The sequence below is a fragment of the Marmota monax genome, unplaced genomic scaffold (genome assembly GCF_021218885.2).
Source record: "Marmota monax isolate L192 unplaced genomic scaffold, Marmota_monax_Labrador192_F-V1.1 WCK01_AAM20220418_F8-fsc00005, whole genome shotgun sequence".
NCBI classification, from domain to species: Eukaryota; Metazoa; Chordata; class Mammalia; order Rodentia; family Sciuridae; genus Marmota; species Marmota monax.
The window spans coordinates 27,814,406-27,834,855 of NW_026692254.1; the positions used below are offsets into that span (position 1 = coordinate 27,814,406).

Below are 20,450 nucleotides of genomic sequence, written 5' to 3' on the forward strand. Positions count from 1 at the left end.
CCCATGGAGTCTGGAGAGGTGGTGGGACATGCCCTTGGCCAGTGAGTGGTGGTTGCAGGCTTGGGACCCTGGGTTTTCTGCTTTCAATGCATTGACCCTTTCCCCAACTATCCCAGGGCCCCTGGTGTTGTGGAAGTGCAGGGAAAGTGGTGCAGTTGGCTTCCTGCTCCCTCGCTTCATGTAGGGTGGGTGCTTCTAGAAAAGCTTACCTTCCACTGTGCCAGGACCTGCTCTGTGTGTGGCATCACAGCAGCCCCAGCTCACACCACCTGTGGGAGCCACTGTGTCCACAGTTGTCCAACCTCCACCTCTGAGGAATTTCCTAGCACTCAGCACCGCAATCCTGCCAGCAGAATTGGGAAGAAATGCACCTGCAGGCAGACGCCGTTGCACAGGTGCAGGGAGGGTTGGCAGGCTAGGCATCTCTCCCCTCCTTTGCTCTTTGGGGTTCCAGCCCCACAGTGCATCCTGTGCATCCCAGCGTCCTGCCTCCCAGCTAACCCACTCGTGCTCCTGCTTGGTAATGTCTGGAAGCTCATCTAGAAATCCTTTATTTACATTTTCGCTTAGAAAAAAATATACAGATCTGGTGCCCTATTGATTCCTCAGTTTTGTGGGGAAGGTGAGAGAATGTTCAGGGCGGCTCCCTCAAGACCGTCCATTGTCCATCAAGGGCTTCTGCTCATCTGGCCCTAGAGCTGGGCTTCCCTGAGATCATCCCCAGGGCCCTGGGTGACAGGTGCCATGCCGGGCCTGGGGTGGGATTGGCACAAGGGGCAGGGGCTGGGAGGTACTTGGACAGCCTGGCCATTAGAAACTAGAGGCCCCACAGGCCAGAGACTTCGTCATTGAGGGGAGGACACTGGTGTCTCGGGCTCTGAAAATGGAGGCCCTGCCACAGACTGGTGGGACAGAGAGTCATGGGCACCTCACTAGGGGCCAGGTGGCTTGAAGACAGGAACAATTATTGGCTTCTTTCTGTGAACCACTTGAGCACTGTGTCCTTGTTTTCCTTCACCCACTTGATATTGGCTTTCGTCTTCTCCAGGGCTTGCTCCAGAGCCCGGGTGCCTGAGCCAAACCCAGTGTCCATGTTCTCCATCTTGAACCTCTCCAGCTGCCAGGAAAACAAAGATGGTCAGTTCCAAACTGGATCTTTTTTTGAGGGGTTGGGGAGGACTGGGGATTGGACCTAGGGGTGCTCTACCACTGAGCTACATCCCAAACCCTTTTTATTTTTTTATTTTTTGAGGCAGGGTCTCACTAAGTTGTTGAGGCTGTCCTTGAACTTGCGATCCTCTGGCCTCAGCCTCCTGAGTAGCTGGGATTACAGGGAAATGCCACTATACCAGGTTCCAAGCCAGGTCTCTAAAACAGCCTGGAGGACAGGAGAGGGTCTCCCAGTCCTCAGGCTTCTCACTACCACCTGGAGGTAGCCTGGACTGGAGACTACACCTTGATCCCTGGATAGGGAGGGCCAGTCCTTCACCTCTCCAGGGGCAAAGTTCTAATCTATCCAGAGGTTGCAAAATGACAGCCTCAGGCAAAGCTTGGCTCGGGAAGGGATCAGGCCTTCTCTTTGCAATATTTCATTGAGTTGATCCTCCTGTATAATCTCAATCCAATCAAGAAGGGAGAAAGGGACAAATTAAAAAACGCCACATGGAAGCAACAGTCAATTCAAACATGTGGAAATTTCTAAACCATAAGTGTTCCAGTTGCCTCAATAAATATGTAGCTTTAAAAAAGGGTGGGGGTGAGGGTGTCACTCAGTAGTAGGGTGAAGCCCTAGATTCAATCCCCAGTACCCTCCAAAAACAGACAGACAGACATACTATTACACATTAAAGAGGTATCAGTACTAGAGACTCTAGCCAGGTCAATTAGGTAAGAAAATGGAATAAAAGATATCTGAAAAGGAACAAGTAAAACTCTCTCTGTTCACAGATAACATATAACATGATTTTGTATACACAGAATCTTTAAGGAATGCATAAAAGAACTAGAAGGGTTGAGATGTAGCTCAGTGGCAACGCGCTTACCTAGCATGATAGAAGCCATAGGTTCAATCCCCAGCACCCGGCCCCCCAAAAAGAGTGAGCTACTAATCAATTTATCAAAGTTGTAAAATACAAGAACAATGTATAAAAATCAACTGTACTCCTACACACTGGCAATGAAGTCTGAAAATGAAATTTTAAAATTCCATTTATAACAGCATCAAAACCTAAAATACTTAGGAATAAATTTGACAGAAGCAGCACAAGACTTAAAACTTTGGTTAAAACTACAAAACACTGTTGAAGGTAATTAAAGAACACCTAAATAAAAGGAAAATAGGACCAAAAAGTAAAATCTATGTTCATGGGTTGGAAGATTTAATCTTATTAAGATGTCTATAAGGGGCTGGGGAAGTAGTTCAGTGGTAGGATGCTTGCCTAGCATGTGTTAGACAAAAATTAAAATTAAAAAAGTAAAAATTTAAAAAGTCAATAATCCCCAAATTGATAAAGAAATTCAATACAATCCCTATTAAAATCCCAACTGCTTTTTTTTTTTTACAGAAATTGACAAGCCAATCTTAAAATTCAGACGGAAATGCAAGCAAGGATCCCAGAATAACCAAAACAATTTTGAAAATGAACAAAGTTGGAGGATTCACACCGATTTCAATTTCACTCACATCAATTTCTTTGTAGGTCTGACTACAGACCCACAATGATCAAGACAGTATGGTGCTGTCATTGGATAGAAATACATATCAAAACCAGCCCGTGATGTATGTCTGTAATCCCAGCTGCTCAGAAGGCTGAGACAGGAAGTCTCAGCAATTTAGCCAGGCACTTAGCAACTCATTGAGACCCTGTCTCTAAATGAAATCCAAAAAAAGGGCTGGGGATGCACCCCTGGGTTCAATCCCTAGAAGAAAGAGAGAAAGAGAGCGAGAGAGAGAGAGAGGGAGGGAGGAAGGAAGGAAGGAAGGAAGGAAGGCAGGAAGGAAGGAAGGAAGGTCAATGAAATGGAATTGAGACTCTAGCTGTAAATCCTTACATTTATAGTCAAATGATTTCAACAAGTTTGCCAAAAGTATTCAGTGGGGAAGTCTTTTAACAAATGGTGCTGAGACAAGGGCTTAGCCACATACACGCAAATAAATGAAGTTGGACCCCACCTCTCACCATGCAAAAAAAAAAAAAAACAAGTCAAAATGATCAAATGGCTGCATATAAGAGTAAAAGCAATAAAACTTTTTAAAAATATTTATTTTTTTAGTTCTAGGTGGACACAATATCTTTATTTTGTTTTTATGTGGTGCTGAGAATCGAACCCAGTGCCACCCACATGCTAGACGAGCGTGCTACCACTTGAGCCACATCCCTAGCCCACAATAAAACTCTTTTAAAATTCCATAGGTATAAAAGTTTGTGTCCTTGGGTTAGGCAATTGTTTCTCAGATACGACACCTAGAGCACAACCAACCAAAAAAAATTTGATTAATCGAATTTCCTGAAAATTAAAAACGTGTGTTTCAAAAGACACTATCAAGAGAGGGAAAAGACAATCCTCAGAATGGGAGAAAATCTCTGCAAATCATGTGTCAGGTAAAAGAATTTAGTATTCAAGATATATAAAGAGCTCTTATAACTCAACAATAAAAAGACAAACACACACACATACACAAAAATTTTGTCAGGGGGGCCCCCAATTGAACCCAGGGACTCTCTACCAATGAGCTACAACCCCATCCCTTTTTAGTTTATTTTGAGACAGGTTCTCACTAAGTTGCTGAGACTGGCCTTGAATTTGTGATCCTCCTGCCTCAGCCTCTAGAGTCAGGGATCACAGGCCTGCGCTAAGTATCCCAGGTTTTTTTTTTTTTTTTTTTTTTTTTCGGATGGGGGGGGGTACCAGGGATTGAACTCAGGGGACTTGCCCACTGAGCCACATCCCCAGCCCTATTTTGTATTTTATTTAGAGACAGGGTCTCACTGAGTTGCTTAGCACCTTGCAGTTGCTGAGGCTGACTTTGAACTCGAAATCCTCCTGCCTCAGACTCCCAAGCCACTGGGACTACAGGTGTGTGCCACCATGCCCAGCTATAACCCAATTTAAAAATGGGCAAAGGATTTGAATAGAAACTGCTGCAAAGATACACAAATGGTCAATAACCACACAAAAAGGTGCTCTACATCATGTTGTTAGTCACTAGGGAAATGCAACTCAAAGGCATAATGATACTAAGGATGGAGAGAAATTTAACCCTCATGCATTGCTCCTGGGAATGTTACAGTTGCTTTGAAAAACGTTTTGGCAGTTTCTAAAAAAGCTAAGCATAGAGCAATTGCCTGAGCAGAAACCCCACTGCTAGGTGTATACCCAAGAGAAGTGAAAACACATGTGTTTGCACAAAAAAATTCCCATGAATGTTTACAGCAGTACTATTCATGATAACCCCAAAAGTGGAAACCACCCACTATCCAAGTGACAGAAGCCACGAAAATGGTCATCATTATATGATTCCATTTTACAAAATGTCCAGAAAAGACAAATCCATCATAGACACATAAAGTAGATTAGTGGTTATCAGGAGCTGTGGGGGGAGCCAGTGTTAATGAGAACAGGGTTTCTTGGGGGACGGAATGATAAAAATATTCTGGAGTTAGTAGCAATGGCTACATAAATCTTGCAAATATACTAAAAATGTTCTTAAAGTGGTGAGTTTTATGGTACATGAATTATATCTCACTTTTTGGAAAAAAAGGTAGCTGGATACATAGTCCTGGCTACTCAGGAGGCTGAGGCAGGAAGATCACTTGAACCCATGAGTTTCAGGCCAGTCTGGGTTACATTATGAGACCTTGTCTCAATCACTCAGTTAAAAAAAATTATATATATATATATATTAACTACACATGACATTACAATGATCTTGGCAATTCATACATTTGAATATATATATATTTTTTAATATTTATTTTTTAGTTATAGGTGGACACAATATCTTTATTTTATTTTTATGTGGTGCTGAGGATCGAACCCAGTGCCTCACACATGGTAGGCGAGTGCTCTACCTCTGAGCTACAACCCCAGCCCCCAATAAATATATTTTTAAAATTCCAATATGCTTTTTTTTTTTTTCTGACAGAATTGCCAGTATTTACAAAGTCTGGCCGCTCAGCCCGGGCTCCCTGTGACAGGCACAAAGTCTGGCCATTCAGCCCATGGTCCCTGTGACAGACATTGAGGCTGAGTGGTGGCTGCCACCTTAGGCTGGGAAGTGCCTCGGCTGAGTCCAGGCTGGGGGACAGCTTCTTACCTGCTGCAGCTCATACTCGGTGGAGAATCGCTGGGTCACCGCCTGGATGAGGTTGGAGAAGGAGAAGGAGCCACCACCATAACTGCAGGGTGGAGAGAAGGGTGCAGTGAGCGGGGCCCAGGATGAGGGCACATTGCCTGGCAGCCAAGACTGAAGCCTCAAGACTGCCCTGGGAATCTTTGAGCATGGCTGAAATGAAATGATATGCCCAAGGAGGTACCACAGGGATGTTGGGGAGTTGGGTCTTGAACACAGGTTTGTCTGCAGTGTCCCTGACTCTCCTCTTTCTAGAGACTTCTAGCAGTCACATTTTATTTCCAAGTGGGAAAACGGACAACCCATACCTCACTGTCTTTCCATGCCTGCCTCCCACCCCAGGCCCCAAGCTGGGTTCATGGTGGACGGCTCCTGCCCAGTGCCCCCTCTTCCTGGGGCATCCCACACACACAGAACACCCAGGCACCCCAGCCTTGGTACTTGCTGCCCTGACACCCTCACCACAGACTCACTCCTCAAAGAGCTTCTTCCAGTTGCTCCTGACAAAATCCCAGACCAGAGTTTGCCCTATGACATTGTTGGTGATGCTGGTGATAGTGGAGACAGCGTCCTGCTTCCGGATGTAGTCAGGGTTCAGGGTGTAGCTGAGGTATCTGGAAGGGCAGGGTGCCAGGATAGTGACCACTCCAAGGGCTGCAGTCAGACGATGCAGAGAGAACCCCAACTGCAAAGCACCCTGCTCTCACACCTTTCACCTTCTCCTGTGTCCTCTCAACATCCCCTTGTGGTGTCAAAGACTAATGGACCCCTTGATCCTACCTCTCTCTGTAGATGGGAAACTTGAGTCACCTAAGCAGGGTCACAGGCTCACTGGCTATGCCAAAGGTATGCCTGATGGGGGTACTGGTGACTGAACTCAGGAGCGCTTTAACACTGAGCCCCCTCTCCAGCCCTTTTTATTTTTTACTTTGAGACTGGGTCTTACTAAGATGCCCAGGTCAGTCTCAAACTTGGAATCCTCCTGCCTCAGCCTCCCAAGTCACTGGGATTACAGGCATGCACCACTGTACCAGCTTGCAAATATTTTTTTTTTCAATGAATAAATGAAGGAAGGAGTATTAGAGTACTGAGCCCTGGCACAAGGTAGGGTGACACTGACGGTGGCTCTTCTTGATGGGGGTCCAGGTTATGACAGATGAGGCACACAGAGGGAGTGAGAAGCACTCATGCAAGGGCTTGAAGGGGTGCCTGGCTGGATGTCCAGGACAGGATCAGCCAGGCCAGAGCCCTTGACAGAGAGGAAGATGTGTTGTCATGTAAGGGCTAAAAGGCCACAGCTATTAAAAGCACAGGACATGGGCCCAGACCCGGGTTTGAATCTTGGCTCTGTCATTCATTAAAGCTCATGGTCTCTGGGTCAGTTGCTTTGCTTCTCTGAGCCTCAGTGTCCTCATCTGTAAAATGGGGGAAATACTGCACAGGCTCGTGAGGCCAGTGTGAGGGCCCTGTGAGGACAGCAGAGACCTGGAAGGTTTTCCAGGTGGGGAGCAGCCCCGCCCTTCCCAGCTCACCTGTTCAGGAGCCACACCTCGTTAGTGCAGGCCAGGGCTGCTCGGAGTTTGTCAGCCTCATTTACCAGGGTGGCGTTTCTGAACTGCTGCCAGGCGAACTCCCACTCCTCCTCACCACCCTGGGAGATGGCGTTGCAGTAGACGGTGGACCGCAGGTTGGGGTGGATCCTGTTGTGGGGTGGGGGTGTCAGATGCAGAGCAGCAGCAGGGAGGGGGGAGTGAGGGGCCGCTCAGGACAGGGCTGTGGGCTCCCAACCCACTTGAGAGACAGATAAGGGCTGGCCGAGGAGATGCGGGCGAGACACTCACGGGTTGATGGTGGGGTTTTTCATCCACTCCTTGAAAAGGTTGGTGACCAGTGTCTCACATTCCTCGATCCCATTGGCGCAGGCAGTGGAGATGGCATTAACCTCATTGTATCTGTCCCAGGGTAACATGATTAGCACATCTGGCCCAACTGCTGGCAAGTTACTCCCGACATACCTCCCGGCCCACTGGACTTTCTGGGGCTCTCCCTGTTTTCTTCCACCTTGGCCCTGAGCTTCCTTGATTCTCAAAGCTGCCCGGGGAACCACAGGGGTAGGCACAGGCTCCAGTGCCAGTTTCAACACCTGGAAGCTGGTGACTCCAAGCTGGTGGGGTGACCTCAGAAGGTTTAGTTCAAGCCTTTGTATAATGAAGCCAGATGGGCTCACAGGCCACAAGGATCCCAGCTCCTGGGCAGGTGTCTCTCTTTGCCTGGTGGCCTCGCCTGGGCCAGGTGTTCAGAGGTCCAGGGGAGAACCCCGCCAGGCATGGCTTTCGACTCCCCAGGTCAGTCCTGACTTCCAAACCCACGAGAGTCACTCACTGTTCCATCAGGGTTGGTGGCCGCTGGGTCCAGAGGTTGGTGAGGTTTTGGTAGTAGGTGAAGAGGGGGTACACTTGCTTCTTCAGGTAGTTCTGAGAAAAAGAACACACAAAGAGCTCTGAAGAGTGGCGCTGACCAGTCAGGGCCCCCAGGACTTCAGTCGGGTGGGCAGGAGGTAGAGGAGAGGCTGGTAAGGAGAGGGGTCAGGGTTTTGCCCATAGCTGGACAGTCCCCAGTGGGCGGGCACATGGCTAGGTTTAAACCACTCCACTGACAGTCTTCTCACAGTCTTAACCAGTTCTAACCCTCTTTGTCTAAGCAACAGAGTTCCCTCCCTCCCTCCCTCCCTCCCTCCCTGCCTTCTTTCCTTCCCTCTCCCCACCACCTTTCTTTCTTTCTTTGGTACTGGGGATGGAACCCAGGGACACTTTAAACTACTTTTTAATATTTATTTAGAGACAGAGCCTCTCTGAGATGCTTAGGTCCTTGCTAAATTGCTGAGCCTGCTTTGAACTCTCAATCCTCCTGCCTCAACCTCCCAGATGCTGGGATTACAGTGTGCGCTCCTATGCCTGGTGTGACTAAGCAATGTCGTTTCTTAAAATAAAGGTCTGGGGGGCTGGGGATGTGGCTCAAGTGGTAGCGCGCTTGCCTGGCATGCGTGCGGCCCGGGTTCGATCCTCAGCACCACATACAAAACAAAGATGTTGTGTCCGCCAATAACTAAAAAATAAATATTAAAATTCTCTGTCTCTCTCTCTCCCTCTTTCACTCTCTCTTAAAAAAAAAAAAAAAATAAAATAAAAAAAATAAAGGTCTGGGTTTTCCCCTCAGATACGTGCTTATTGTGGGGAATTTAGAAAAGAAAGGAAAGCATTTGCAGAAAATAAAACACACCCAGAAACCCACCAAACTTTGATTTCCAAATTGGTTCTTTATTCCTTCTTATTTCTACATTATTTTTCATTTTGACTTAGTGCGTCGATCATTCTGCATGCTGCTCTTTTTATCTAACCTTGTAATGTCAGCCCTACACCAAGTCATTAAAATCCTTCGCAGACTCTGGTCCAACATGGCCGATGGACGTCTGGGCCAAGCTGAACCCACACCCAAAGGTAAAAGGAACCAACCCTCAAAGAGGACAGGAGACCCAGTGGTGGGCATGACATCCGCAGAGTTGAGGCAGCTGAGAAGCTCAGAGGGAGATGAACCAGGCATGACAGAGAGGGAGAGTTTGCAGTTGGGTGGCTGCAGTAGGGGAACTTGCTGTGACAAGGCTCAGAATCGAAGGGACTGTTCTGAGGAGGCCTGGGAGCTGCATGTTAGGGATAACACAGGGACGACCAACATGGAGACAGAACTAAACCCTGCAGAAGGGGTGAGTCAACCTCGAGGCCCCACTTCCCTTGTAGCAGGTGACACCTCTCCACTCTCCTTATGAAAGACACTGGGCCAGAGGAGCTCCAGACGTGGGGTCACGAGACACAGTGGGAGGGGTGGCAAAGAGGGTCAGAGGTGGAAGTTTCCATACTAAATGGTGGTATCTGAGTTCCCTTCCCCACTCAGATCCCAGAGGATGGGCATTTCTATCCCTATTACACACAATAGAAGCCCATTCTCTGCACAAACTAGTGTTGAGAGACCAGATAGATATTAATTTTATATATATATTTGTTTGTTTGTTTTTGGTGCTGGGAATTGAACCCAGGGTCTTGCGCACTAAGCACATGCTCCCTCTCTAGGTTAAACCCCCAGTCCTTAATTTTTGAGGGTTCCCAATTCCACCAGGTCACCCTGCAATAAGAACCTGCCCAGAACACAAACCCCACTTCTCCATGGAGCTTCCAATCTCTTTTCAATTTTTAAAAACATGGCATGCTTGCTTGCTGGGCACGGTGGCACATGCCTATAATCCCAGAGATTTGGGAGGTTGAGGCAGGAGGATCACAAGTTCAAGGGCAATTTCAGCAACTTAGCAAAACCCTCAGCAACCCCATCAGAAGCCCTATCTCAAAATAAAAATGAGGATTTAGCTCAGTGGTAAAGCACCCCTGGGTTTAATTACCAATATCAAAATTAGAAAAGGAACACTTAATGATTTCACAACCTTGTGCAGGGGCCCCATGAATCTTCTTCATATTGTTCCAATTTTAATATTTGTGCTGCCAAAGCAAGCATGGCTTCCAATCAGTTTTTATTGCCTCACTCTGAAATCCAAAGGGAAGTTCAGCCTCCAACTTGAAAGGAGACCAAAACAAACAGAAAACTCAGCAGAAATAAGGGAAGAAAAAGAAAACTTCAAAAAGATGACAATAAATATCCTCCAAGAATGAACAGAAGGCATCACATCACATAGGACACTGGAACCAGAAAGAGCACTCAGAAATTCTGGAACATGAAAGAAGAAATGGAAACTTTCTCTAGGTGAAGGGATGTGCAAAATCTAGGGGAACCCTCCCAGAGGGTTCAAGTCAACAAGCCGGAACAGAGAAGAGATCAGAAAGCTAGAGGCCAATGCAAGAGAAGTAAGAGGTATTGATGGGACGCAGAAAGAGACAACTGGAAAACAAGGGAAGAGAGTTTAGAGAAGTGATGCAGGAATGTTCACCACAGGACCCGAGAGTCCATGTTGGAAAAAAAGGAGAATGAGAAAAGACCCAAACCAAGGAGCACCAGGACAGAGAGGGGGGAGCACAGAAGCTTCCAGACGATGGAAAACTGGCCACATTCCAAGACCTAGAAATGGGAAAGGTTCTGGGCTCTTCAGCAGCAATGAGGGGAACCTGATGTCAATAAGGCAAGACCTTAAACATTCTGAGGAGTAACTTCCAATCTAGAAATTTCTAAACCTGGCTGAACTCTAAGCTGGAAAAAAGATGTTTCAGACAAACTACCCCAGAAAACCTGTTCTCATGACCCTTTCTGAAGACTTCTGGAAAATGTGCTCCCCTAGGAAAGAGAAAACCCAGGAAAGAATCCATGGGGTTCAGAAAGCAGAAGGTGCAGCACTGGAGAGGGGTCCTCTGAGCAGGGGGGCTGACCAGGCCAGGAAAAAACAACACCCACAAACGACCTGACGGGTCTGTGAAGGTGTACAGAAAAATGAAGAAGTACAAATATAGTACTCTAGGTGGCTAGGTAGAGAATATTTACATAATTTTAATAAACCAAATGCCAAATATTGATTTCATCAAGGATTATAATGCAACTATGTTAGAAGGATAAAAGAATCCCAGGGAAGGCAGGCAAGAGTTAAAACTTCATTTACCAAAACAGGATGTTAAGAGATTATTTTAAAAATATTTAATGAAAAAACTCTTCAAGTATGATCTCGTGACTATGTAATACTCCTTCAAATGGATATTCTAGTTTATCTGAACCAATGCCCAACTGAGCTACCAGCCCTTTTTATTTTATTTTTATTTTGAGACAGCGTCCCAAATAACTGGGATTACAGATGTGGACCAACGTGTCCAGCTGTTCATTTTTTCTTTTTTTTAATAAGCAATGCTGCAATGCTGTAGTTTCATCCTGAACAAGCTCCAGTTTCTTTTTTCATGTCCTAGGTGGGAGAATCAACCCTAAAGTAGGCCCCTGTGTTCTGAATTAAAATATATCAAAGCCTGTTAAAACCAGTGTGCCCTGCTGGCTGGGCAAGCAGGGTTGCTCGCCTTACAGAGGGGTTAACTGGGGCTGAGAAAGGGCTGCCAAGGCCACACGGGTCTTCAGTCTCCCAGCACAATGGCTAATTCTGTGCTTTCCAAAAGCAAGCTTTGCTAGCACAGTCTGCTTTCCTATGCCCCACCCACTCTCATTCACCTTGTGGCCAGGCCTGCTCTCAGGAAAGAACTTGACCAGGTGATACTTCTAGTAACTTTTTTTTTTTTTTTTTTTTTTTTTTGATGGTGCTGGGGATTGAACCCAGGGCTTTGTGCATGCAAGGCAAGCACTCTATCAACTGAGCCATATCCCCAGCCCCTGAACTGGTTCTTGAACCCCACCCTTTGACTCTGTACCTTCATGGGACCGTAGACCTCGAAGCGGTCAAACATGAGCTTGAAGTAGTTCAGGCTGCTCAGGGCAGCCTCCCAGGGCATGTACTCTGTCTCTTGAATCAGAAAAAGAGTGTTGTCCAGCGCTAGAGTGACAGGGATCCTTCCAGCACTGTGGACCAAGAGAAGGGACCAAGTAAGCACCCCTACCCAGCCCAGCACACCTGGAGAACCATAGCCCAAGCTCTCAAGATGCACCTGGACCCTGGACCCCTGCCCCCTCCCTGTCCCCTCCCAGGGTCCCAGCTAAGCCAGCTCAAGTACTTGCCATGAGGGGAGGAGTGATATGGGAGTATAAACCAGACCCTCACACTGACCCAGTGCCATTCACATTCCCTTATCATCCCCATTTTACAGATGAAGAAACTGAGGCTCACAGAAATAAACTGACTTGCTGAAGGCCACACAGCTCATAAGAGACAGAAGTGAGACAAAAAGCACCAGGCATGGTGGTGCACGCTTGTAATCCCAGCAACGGGGGAGACTGAGGCAGGAGGATCACAATTTCCAGGCCAGCCTCAGCAATTTAGGAAGGTCTTAACTGACCTAGCAAGATCCTGTCCTCAAAATTAGAAATAAAAAGGGCTGGGGATAAAGTTCAGTAGTAAAGCACCCCTGGGTTCAATTCCCAGTCCAAAAAAAAAAGGACCCAAAGTCAGTGCTTTCTGTTCTGCCCTCCTCTAGGTCCTCATTGGTGCACATTGATCCACAAATGTCCATGTCTATAGGTGGCTCAGGTCAAAGAATTAGCAACCCGCTGCAAACAGAGTATACGCTAAATAAGTACTTGTTTATCTGTGCTGTATCCCCACTGTCCCGCCCATCTCAAGTTTACTTTAGCACCTAGCATAGTGGTCTGGCACAGTCAGTGCCCAGGAAAAGCTGGGTGTCTTGGAGTAGGATATGAGCAGAGCACTGCACAGGTCTGAGTCTGGCCACCCTGGGCTACCATGTGACCTGCAGCCAGGTGGTGCGACTCTAAGTATCAGATCCTTCATCTGTGAAATGGGCATGTGGGGACAGAGGGAGGGTGTGCAGGGAGCCCTCTGCACAGTGCCTGGCATGCGTCCAGGGCCGTGGAGGGAGCAGGGCTCCCATCCTATAGTCAGCCACGGGGCCTCAGCCCAGCAGAGCCCATGAGGACACTCACCTGGCCAAATTGAAGGAGTCTTGGATCACCTGCGCCCGATTGATGACAGGGATGGCCTGGAGGGAGACAGTGTGCCCCCTCAGTGTGCACTGCCAGCTGCAGGGGGTGGGGCAGGTCTGGCGGTCCATCCTGGGGTGGGGGCGGGGGAGATACCCACCGACAGATTGGTCTGCAATTGAGTCTGAATCTTCTTCCAGTTGCTTTCGTCGTAATTCACCAGGTAATAGCCGGTCACATTGAGGTTCAGCAGGACCCATTCATTGTCTGATGACGTTCTAAAATGCTCATGCTGGGCTGTAGGGAGAGAGCAGAGCTAGCAGGGTCTGATCCCTGGGCCTACCTGACCCTCTTCTTCCTCTACAACACAGCTCACCTCTTCCAGGAAGCCTTCCCCAACCTCCGCAGGAAACTGAATCTCTCTGTCCCCATATTCCTGACCTTATCTCTGCAAATCCCTGAGCACAGTGCCAGGATGTCTTTAACTGCATCTGCCCTCCCTTTACCCTATAGTTGGCTAAGGCCAAAGATGACATGCCTTGACCTTCACTTCCTTAGTGCCTGGCCAAGTAGTGCTGCTCATTCCATGTACCAGGTGTTGTTTATGCATTTTATGTGAATTTTCTCCCTCCCTCCCTCTCTCTCTCTCTCTCTCTCTCTCTCTCTCTCTCTCTTTGCAGTACGGGGCAAAGTATCTGTTGAGCTACATTGCCAGCCGTGAATTCTCATTTAATCTTCACATGACCTAAAGGAATAGGTACTATTCTTAGCTCCACTTTATAGACAAGATAATGGAGACCAGTGAGGGATGGTAACTTAACCAAGGTCACACAGCTGGACAGCAGCGAAGTAGACATTATAACCAAAGAAGTCAGCTCCATTTGTTGAAATAACGATGGAAACCACTTTAGTCGCACTCCAATCCCTGGAACTTGAGCCAGGAGCTAGAAGTACGGGGTGGGGCTCCTCCCACTGGGGCAGGGCTGGATTACCTTTCTGGACACTCTGTAGCCAGTATGTATCCTGCTCTATGCCATTTCTGATAGATGTGATGGGCACAATCCACAGGTAGCTGCAGCAAGAGAGTCAGAGGTTAGGGGCAAGAGGCGACAGCTCTCGATATTGCTAGCAAACAGTGGTCCTGCCAGGCTTCCAGCTTCTGCACAACTCTGGCACAAAGTGCTTCCATCCTCTTGTCCCTAGAGAGCGAGCCTGTGTCCAGCCACCAGGGCTGGGAGCACAGTAGGCCAGGTCCTGCGGTGGTCAGGAGGCCTTCCCAGCAACCTGCCTCTGCCCCGCCCACCTCACTTCACTGGGCCTGGGCCTTAGGGCTCACTTGAACTGGGAGGGGCGGGTGACATTGGACTCAGGGTCAAGGAGGAAGTGCTCCTGGGAGATTTCCCCTTTGCTGGTGTCCACGGTGATGACTGGAAAGCCCATCTGCAGGATCCAGCGGTCCATGATGTTGCTCACGCGGTCAGGGAGAATGATTTCTGTCTGATTGTCCACTGCCTGTGGGCAGAAGGCAAGAGCATGACCATCAGTGGACTGCCGTTCTTCAGTCCCCACCTACCCAGGGTAGCCCCTGCAGATTCCAGCCTCTACCCCATGGTGCCACCTGTGTGGGAGGCAGGAGCTAAAGTCCCCATTTGGTTCTGCCTCTCCATAGCTGGCCCGGTGCTGGGCAAGCTGGAGAACCTTCCTAACTCTGGTTCCTTTCACATCAGCGCAGACATCTACACAGCCCCCACTGTGGGCCCACACTAAAGCATGTGTGTGTGTGTCAGGGAAGGGTGCCTAGGGTGCCCACGGCTTCTTCTGAACAACATGGAGAGGCTGAGAGGGAAGAGGAGATGGAGATGGAGGAAAACCAACTCCCAGGCCGGGGTGAAGGACAGGACGGCGGTGGGGTGGGAGTGAAGGACGTGCACATAGACCAGAGGGAATGGGAGGAGGTTAGGGGCCGCTGGGGTGTTGTCTTCTTGGGTCTTTCTAAAAAACCTCTTTCCCTGTTCATGCATTGCTCTTACAACCACAACATAAAGTGGTAATCTGTGTTGATAATCAGAAGCTCCTAGGAACAGGGCAGAAGAGCTTTTCAGAAAGGGGAAGGCTGAGAGGGGAGAAGATGCCCAGAGCCTGCAGAAAGGGACCCAGGGAGAAAGCCAGAGGGAGGGGGCTGGACAGGGCCAGGCGTGGAGATGTGCTCTGGAGGGGAGGAAGGCATAGGGAGGTGGAGGGAGGACCTACAACTAACAGTGGCACCATCTTGTCAACAGAGTCAGGGGATGAGGGAGGGGGACCACGCTGGGGCCCATTTCTGTTAGGTCGTAGACTTGCCAGGAGAGAGCCAAGCTGTGACTCTGTGACCAGATCCTGGGTCTTCCCACTGTGGTGAGATTGACCATGGGGACTAGAAGGACAGCAGCAACCATGAGGGGAGAGCTGGAGGAAGCCCCGGGTCTGGGGTTCTGGAGGGGATGTCGGTGTGGGGACAGGCCTTGTCCTGGGGTTGAGGAGGCTACAGTGGGTGACAGCTGCAGAGAAGGGGTGGGGGCAGTGGTAACAGAGAGGAAATGATGGGACAATGGAGAAGAAGGACAACAGCACAAGGAGCGGCAGGACAGGAAGCAGTGGCTTCTGGGAAGGCCAGAGGGTGTGGTGGTCAGAGTCTGCCCCACAGACAGGGGCTGCTCAGGCTTGGAATGCAAGATGGGTAGGAGCACGGGGTCAGAGTTGTGCTGAGGGTGCTGATGTATGCAAGATGCACTGGGAGGGGCCCACGGGGCACAGTGTGGGCCCACACTAAGGCACGTGTGTGTGTCTCCCCCCAGGTAGAACGGCAACGCTTCGTTAGTTGAATGGCTGGCTCCAAAGTTCCAGGGGGAGGAAGGTTCAGACTTGTGAACTCTGAGGGCCCAAGTCCTCATCAATCATTAAGGATGGGGAAACTCGAGTCTCCCCCCGCTGGAGCTCCACAGCTGGAGCCTGAGGCAGACTGCAGGGGAGGGGTCATGACCAGTGACATCACACACCTCCTTCAAGAAGCCATCAAGCCACCCATTTCATAGGTGAGTAACTGAGGCTCCCAGTGACCTGCCTGGGCTGGAAAGCAGGGGATCTGGACACATTCTCTCAGGCATGTGCTGTCCCCAGGGACTTTGGGCAAAAAGAAAGGTTTGGGAGGGCTGGCAGGTACCCACCTCCTGAAGGTGATGCCACAGGTCCTGGTAGACAGTGTTCTGGTACTCAAAGGTATGAAGGTAGGACTGTGGAGACAGGCCACCGTGAGGACTGGACCAGTGCCCCCAGGCTCCCCTCTGGTTGGCTGGGGCACTGGGGCTGATGGAAACCCACTCCAGGGGTTGGCCAAGGGGTGCCATACTCACCGCCAGGCCTTTCTTGAATAGGTTCTCTGTCAGGAAGCTGGAGAGCATCCTGAGGACCGAGGCACCCTGGGGTAGGGGTGACGGGGGGAGTCAGAAGGCTGTAGGCTACCAGGACCCTGTGACCCAAGGGTGTGGGACAGGTAACCCCAGGACCCCAGGTGTGGAAAGGCCCTGTCGAGGGTGAATCCCTGTCTCTCTCCCCACACCCCATCATGTCTCAGGGTCCAGAGGGAGGCTGGGGCAGCACCTTGCTGTAGGAGATGGCATCAAACAGCTCACTGATCTGGGACGGTGTGTTGATCTCCTCGGCAGGGGTGGACAGCGGGTGGGACGAGGCCAGGGCATCCACAGCCATCACACGGTACACGTCATTCAGTACTATGAGGTCTTTCTGCAGATGGCCGACGGCCATCAGGAGACTGGCCTGGGACAGGGTGACCCAGGCATCCCTCTACCTCCCCCTCCAGTCCCCAAGGCGGCTGGCTCACCAGATTCCAGGTGGGCTCTGCATAGTCGGCACCCAGGTACTCCACGTAGGAGGCAAAGCCCTCGTTCAGCCACAGATCATTCCACCATTCCACAGTCACCAGGTTCCCAAACCACTGAGTGGGGAGAGAAAGGGGGTTCATCTGCGTCGCTCCCTAGTAGCACTTTACCAAGCCCCAGGCAGCTGCCAGGCACAGGCCAGGCACTCTACTGGCAGCACAGTGAGCCCCTCCTGCCACTGCGCCAGGTGCTACCCTCTTCCCCTCTCAGCTTCTCAGGGCAGAGTTGGAACTGTGCCATCTGCTCCCAGAGCCCCTGATCCCTTCTCTGCCCTCTCTGTGCAGGGGCTGGCTACCTGGTGGGCCAGCTCGTGAGCAACCACAGTGACCACCCGCTCCTTGTTGGTGCTGGAGGAGGACACAGGGTCAAACAGCAGGGCGTTTTCCCGGTAGGTCACCAGCCCCCAGTTCTCCATGGCCCCAGCGTTGAAGTCAGGCAGGCCTATCTGGTCTGCAGAGGAGAGATGGTTGGTGAGGTGGCCTCGGTGTGGAGCTGCGCCCACTGCCTCCCGCTTCAAGGCCCCTGACTCACCAGATTTTTTAAGTGGGTAGGGTGTGTCATAATGCCCAGCAAAGAAGTTTAGGATGGGGCCTGTCACGTTCAGGGCATAATCACCATGGCCTTCATCGATAGCACTGGGTCGAGCCCAGATCCGGATCTGCAGAATGGGAGGGTGGAAGGTAGGAGGCTAAGTGCCCTCTTGGAACTTGGTGCAGGGGGCAGAGTAACAGGACCCAGTGGGCTGGGGGGTTTCCAGACGCCAAGCCTAGGTTAAACTGAGAGGCCTGGTCAGCAGAGGGACAATTAGGGTGCTCTGAGGGCCCTAGGTCCTAGGGAGGGGCCTTTGGGGATAATGAGAGCCATAGCCATCATCTGTCTGGCACCTGTGGTCGGGAACTTTCTTCATGATGAGGAATTATATTGTTCCCATTTTTCCGATGCAGAGACCAAGGTTCAAAGAACTTAAGACACTTGCCTGGGATCACTCAGAGCTGGGACTCAAACAGTGGACTAACCATTCAGAAGCCGGCAGAGGGGTGAGGATACGGAAATATTCCTCCAGCCTGGGTCAGTATAGGCCCAGAACACATGGGCACAGCTTCTTACCAGGACATTATTGGGCGACTGCGTCTCCACTTTTGTGAATTCGCTGACAATGTAGGCCAACAGGTATGTGGACATCTTGGGTGTTGTTTCGAACTCAGTGATAGACCAGTCGGGCTCTCCATCCAATGTGACACTGGGACCTATGCAGGGGTCATATGAGTGTGGGACGGTGCACCCTCTGCCCTGCACCCCAGCCCCATATTGCCTGCTCCCGGGACCAATCTGCTCACCTCTGGGAAGCATGTTAGACAGAGCCACGTAGTCCTTGGGGTGGATGAGCGTGATGTTAAACTGGGCCTTCATGGCAGGTTCATCAAAGCATGGGAAAGATTTCCGGGCATCTGCTGCCTGCATCTGTGTCGTGGCCACCACTCTGCCCAAACCAGGGTGTTAGAGGGTATTCTGGGGGGCAATGTTGGGGTTTTTAGGGTGCTCTAGGACATACCAGGGAAGGGGTGCATGGCAGCTGTTCCAGCCTGGCTCCTGCCCTCGCTCTCCCCCAGGTGCCCAGGGGCCCTGGCAGGCCAGCAGGTTGAGAGATCAAGGTTCGAGGACTCAGTCTAAATCCCTGTATTAGCTGGGGGACTGCAGCAAGCTTCTCTCCTCTGAGCCTTGGTTTTCCTGTCTGTCCAAGGGACCCCTCTATCCCTCATGCCTGGCTCCCTGAATTGGGGTAGGCAAGCCCTCCCACTCTGTCACATGGTGTGTATCTGATCCACACAGCTGGAGATAAATGTTGGGCCATCCCAGGGCTCCAGAAGTTTCTAAGGCCTTGAATGCAAACCCTCTGGTGGGCCTTGGGACCCAGGTCTGCCCCCAGGGGCAGCCCAACCCAGGGAACTTACTTTTTGATGTTGCCGTCCATGTATTCACTGCGGTAGAAGCCTGCCAGGTCATCGGCCAGCTCCCCCTGAAACTCGGTGTCCATCTCATACTTGTGGCCCACCTCCAGGTAGCCCTTGAGGTGTACCACCAGGTACTCGGTATGCTCCACCAGCTCAGTCCTGTCGATGGCAGGGGGCTGGGAGTCACCCACGCCCCGCAAGACCACCATGTGCTCCTGTTTCCTTGTGTAGTTGAGCTTTTTGCTGTGGATGATGATGACGTTGGTGGCTTCCTTGCAGGTGAAGAGGACGGTGCTGGAGCCCTCAAAGATGTACAGGCCGTCTTTATTGGGAGTGAAGTAAGGCCTCAGCTTCACCTGGTAGGAGTCAGGTATCAGAGACTTGGGCAGGCGGTACTGGTTCCATGGAAGGTTCTGGTCCACAGTGGTGGCCGAGACAGTAGTGGAGACCACAGGGATTTCGGGGGCTTCGGTGAAGCTCTCAGCATTCCGGTTCTTCTCCTGAGCGTACACCACAGACAGAGCGACGATGGTACACAGAGCTGCCACGCCCAGAAGGATGCCCAGGATGCCTAGGGACTTGGAGATGTAGAAGCCCTTGGCCATGGTGAGGGCAGCAGGGCGCTCAGGGCGGCTCAGTCCAGGCAGAGAATGGAGCAGCCTTGGGCCAGACTTATATCCTGCAGAGGGAGGAGCCCCACCGCCACTGGCCTGGGCAAAGATTAACCAAGGCTCAGACAGGCGAAGGTCACTGGCCTGGGCAGGGGCACGCTCTGCCTAGGGCTCCAGAGAGGAGATCCAGGAACCTGTGCGGATCCCGGCTCAGGGGTGCCTGTCGGAAGCAAAGGGTGTCTGGTTACAGGCTGCAGGCAGTTGGGAGCCGGGCTGGAGGACTGAAGGACAGGCGGTAGGCTGTGGGCCCAGCAGGAAGAGGGAGCCGCCAGGTGGCACTGATCTGCCTGTGAACAGAGATGGTGGGCACAGCAACAGGATTGAAGTCAGAGTCAGGGAAGGACTTCCCAGAAGCAAGATCAGGAACATGCACAGAGAAGAATGAAGCCTATTCCCAGCTCCCTGTCACAAACACTCAGAAATCACCCTTTAGGTTTGATCCCTGGAAAGACGCCAGGGGCTCCTTAGCGACAAGGTCCTAGCCTCTCTTGCCTTCTTCCGATTCCCCTCCCTTTTCTTTTCTGTCAAAAACCTTCCCCTCAATTAGCTCCCTGAATAAAGTGCAATGAGTTGTTTTCCTGGGTTTTTTTGTTTGTTTTGTTTTGTTTTGTTTGTTTGTTTCTTTGTTTTGGTACTGGGGATTGAACTCAGGGGTACTCAGCCACTGAACCCAATTTTTGTATTTTATTTAGAGGCAGGGTTCACTGAGTTGCTTGGCACCTTGCTAAATTGCTGAGGCTGGCTTTGAACTTGTGATCCTCCTGCCTCAGCCTCCCAAGCCTCTGGGATGACAGGTGGACAGGTATGCACCACCTGGCTGCTTTTTTTTTTTTAAGTAAGGAAGTTGGAGGGCTGGGGCTGGGGCTCAGTGGTAGAGCGCTCACCTGGCATGTGTGAGGCTCTGGATTTGATCCTCAGCACCACATAAAAATAAATAAATAAAGGTACCGTGTCCATC

General features: G+C 50.4%; 1 protein-coding gene and 1 non-coding gene across 2 annotated transcripts; both read right to left on the bottom strand.

Moving 5' to 3' along the window:
- Positions 1-535: 535 nt before the first annotated feature.
- Anpep (alanyl aminopeptidase, membrane) lies at positions 536-19,561 on the bottom strand. Its single transcript, XM_046437425.2, has 20 exons — positions 18,822-19,561; positions 18,207-18,349; positions 17,977-18,116; positions 17,401-17,527; positions 17,165-17,319; positions 16,812-16,925; positions 16,571-16,714; positions 16,324-16,389; positions 16,138-16,203; positions 14,271-14,446; positions 13,927-14,006; positions 13,095-13,231; positions 12,938-12,993; positions 11,752-11,899; positions 7,736-7,827; positions 7,195-7,305; positions 6,886-7,053; positions 5,827-5,967; positions 5,318-5,399; positions 536-1,117 (listed from the first exon to the last, which is right to left on the bottom strand). Exons 1-20 carry the CDS (start codon positions 19,424-19,426, stop codon positions 965-967), a joined length of 2,904 nt encoding a protein of 967 aa, XP_046293381.1. The 5' UTR covers positions 19,427-19,561; the 3' UTR covers positions 536-964.
- On the bottom strand, positions 9,807-9,909 carry LOC124089557 (U6 spliceosomal RNA). The gene has a single exon (XR_006850793.1). It is a non-coding gene; the product is annotated as a U6 spliceosomal RNA (small nuclear RNA).
- Positions 19,562-20,450: the final 889 nt, after the last annotated feature.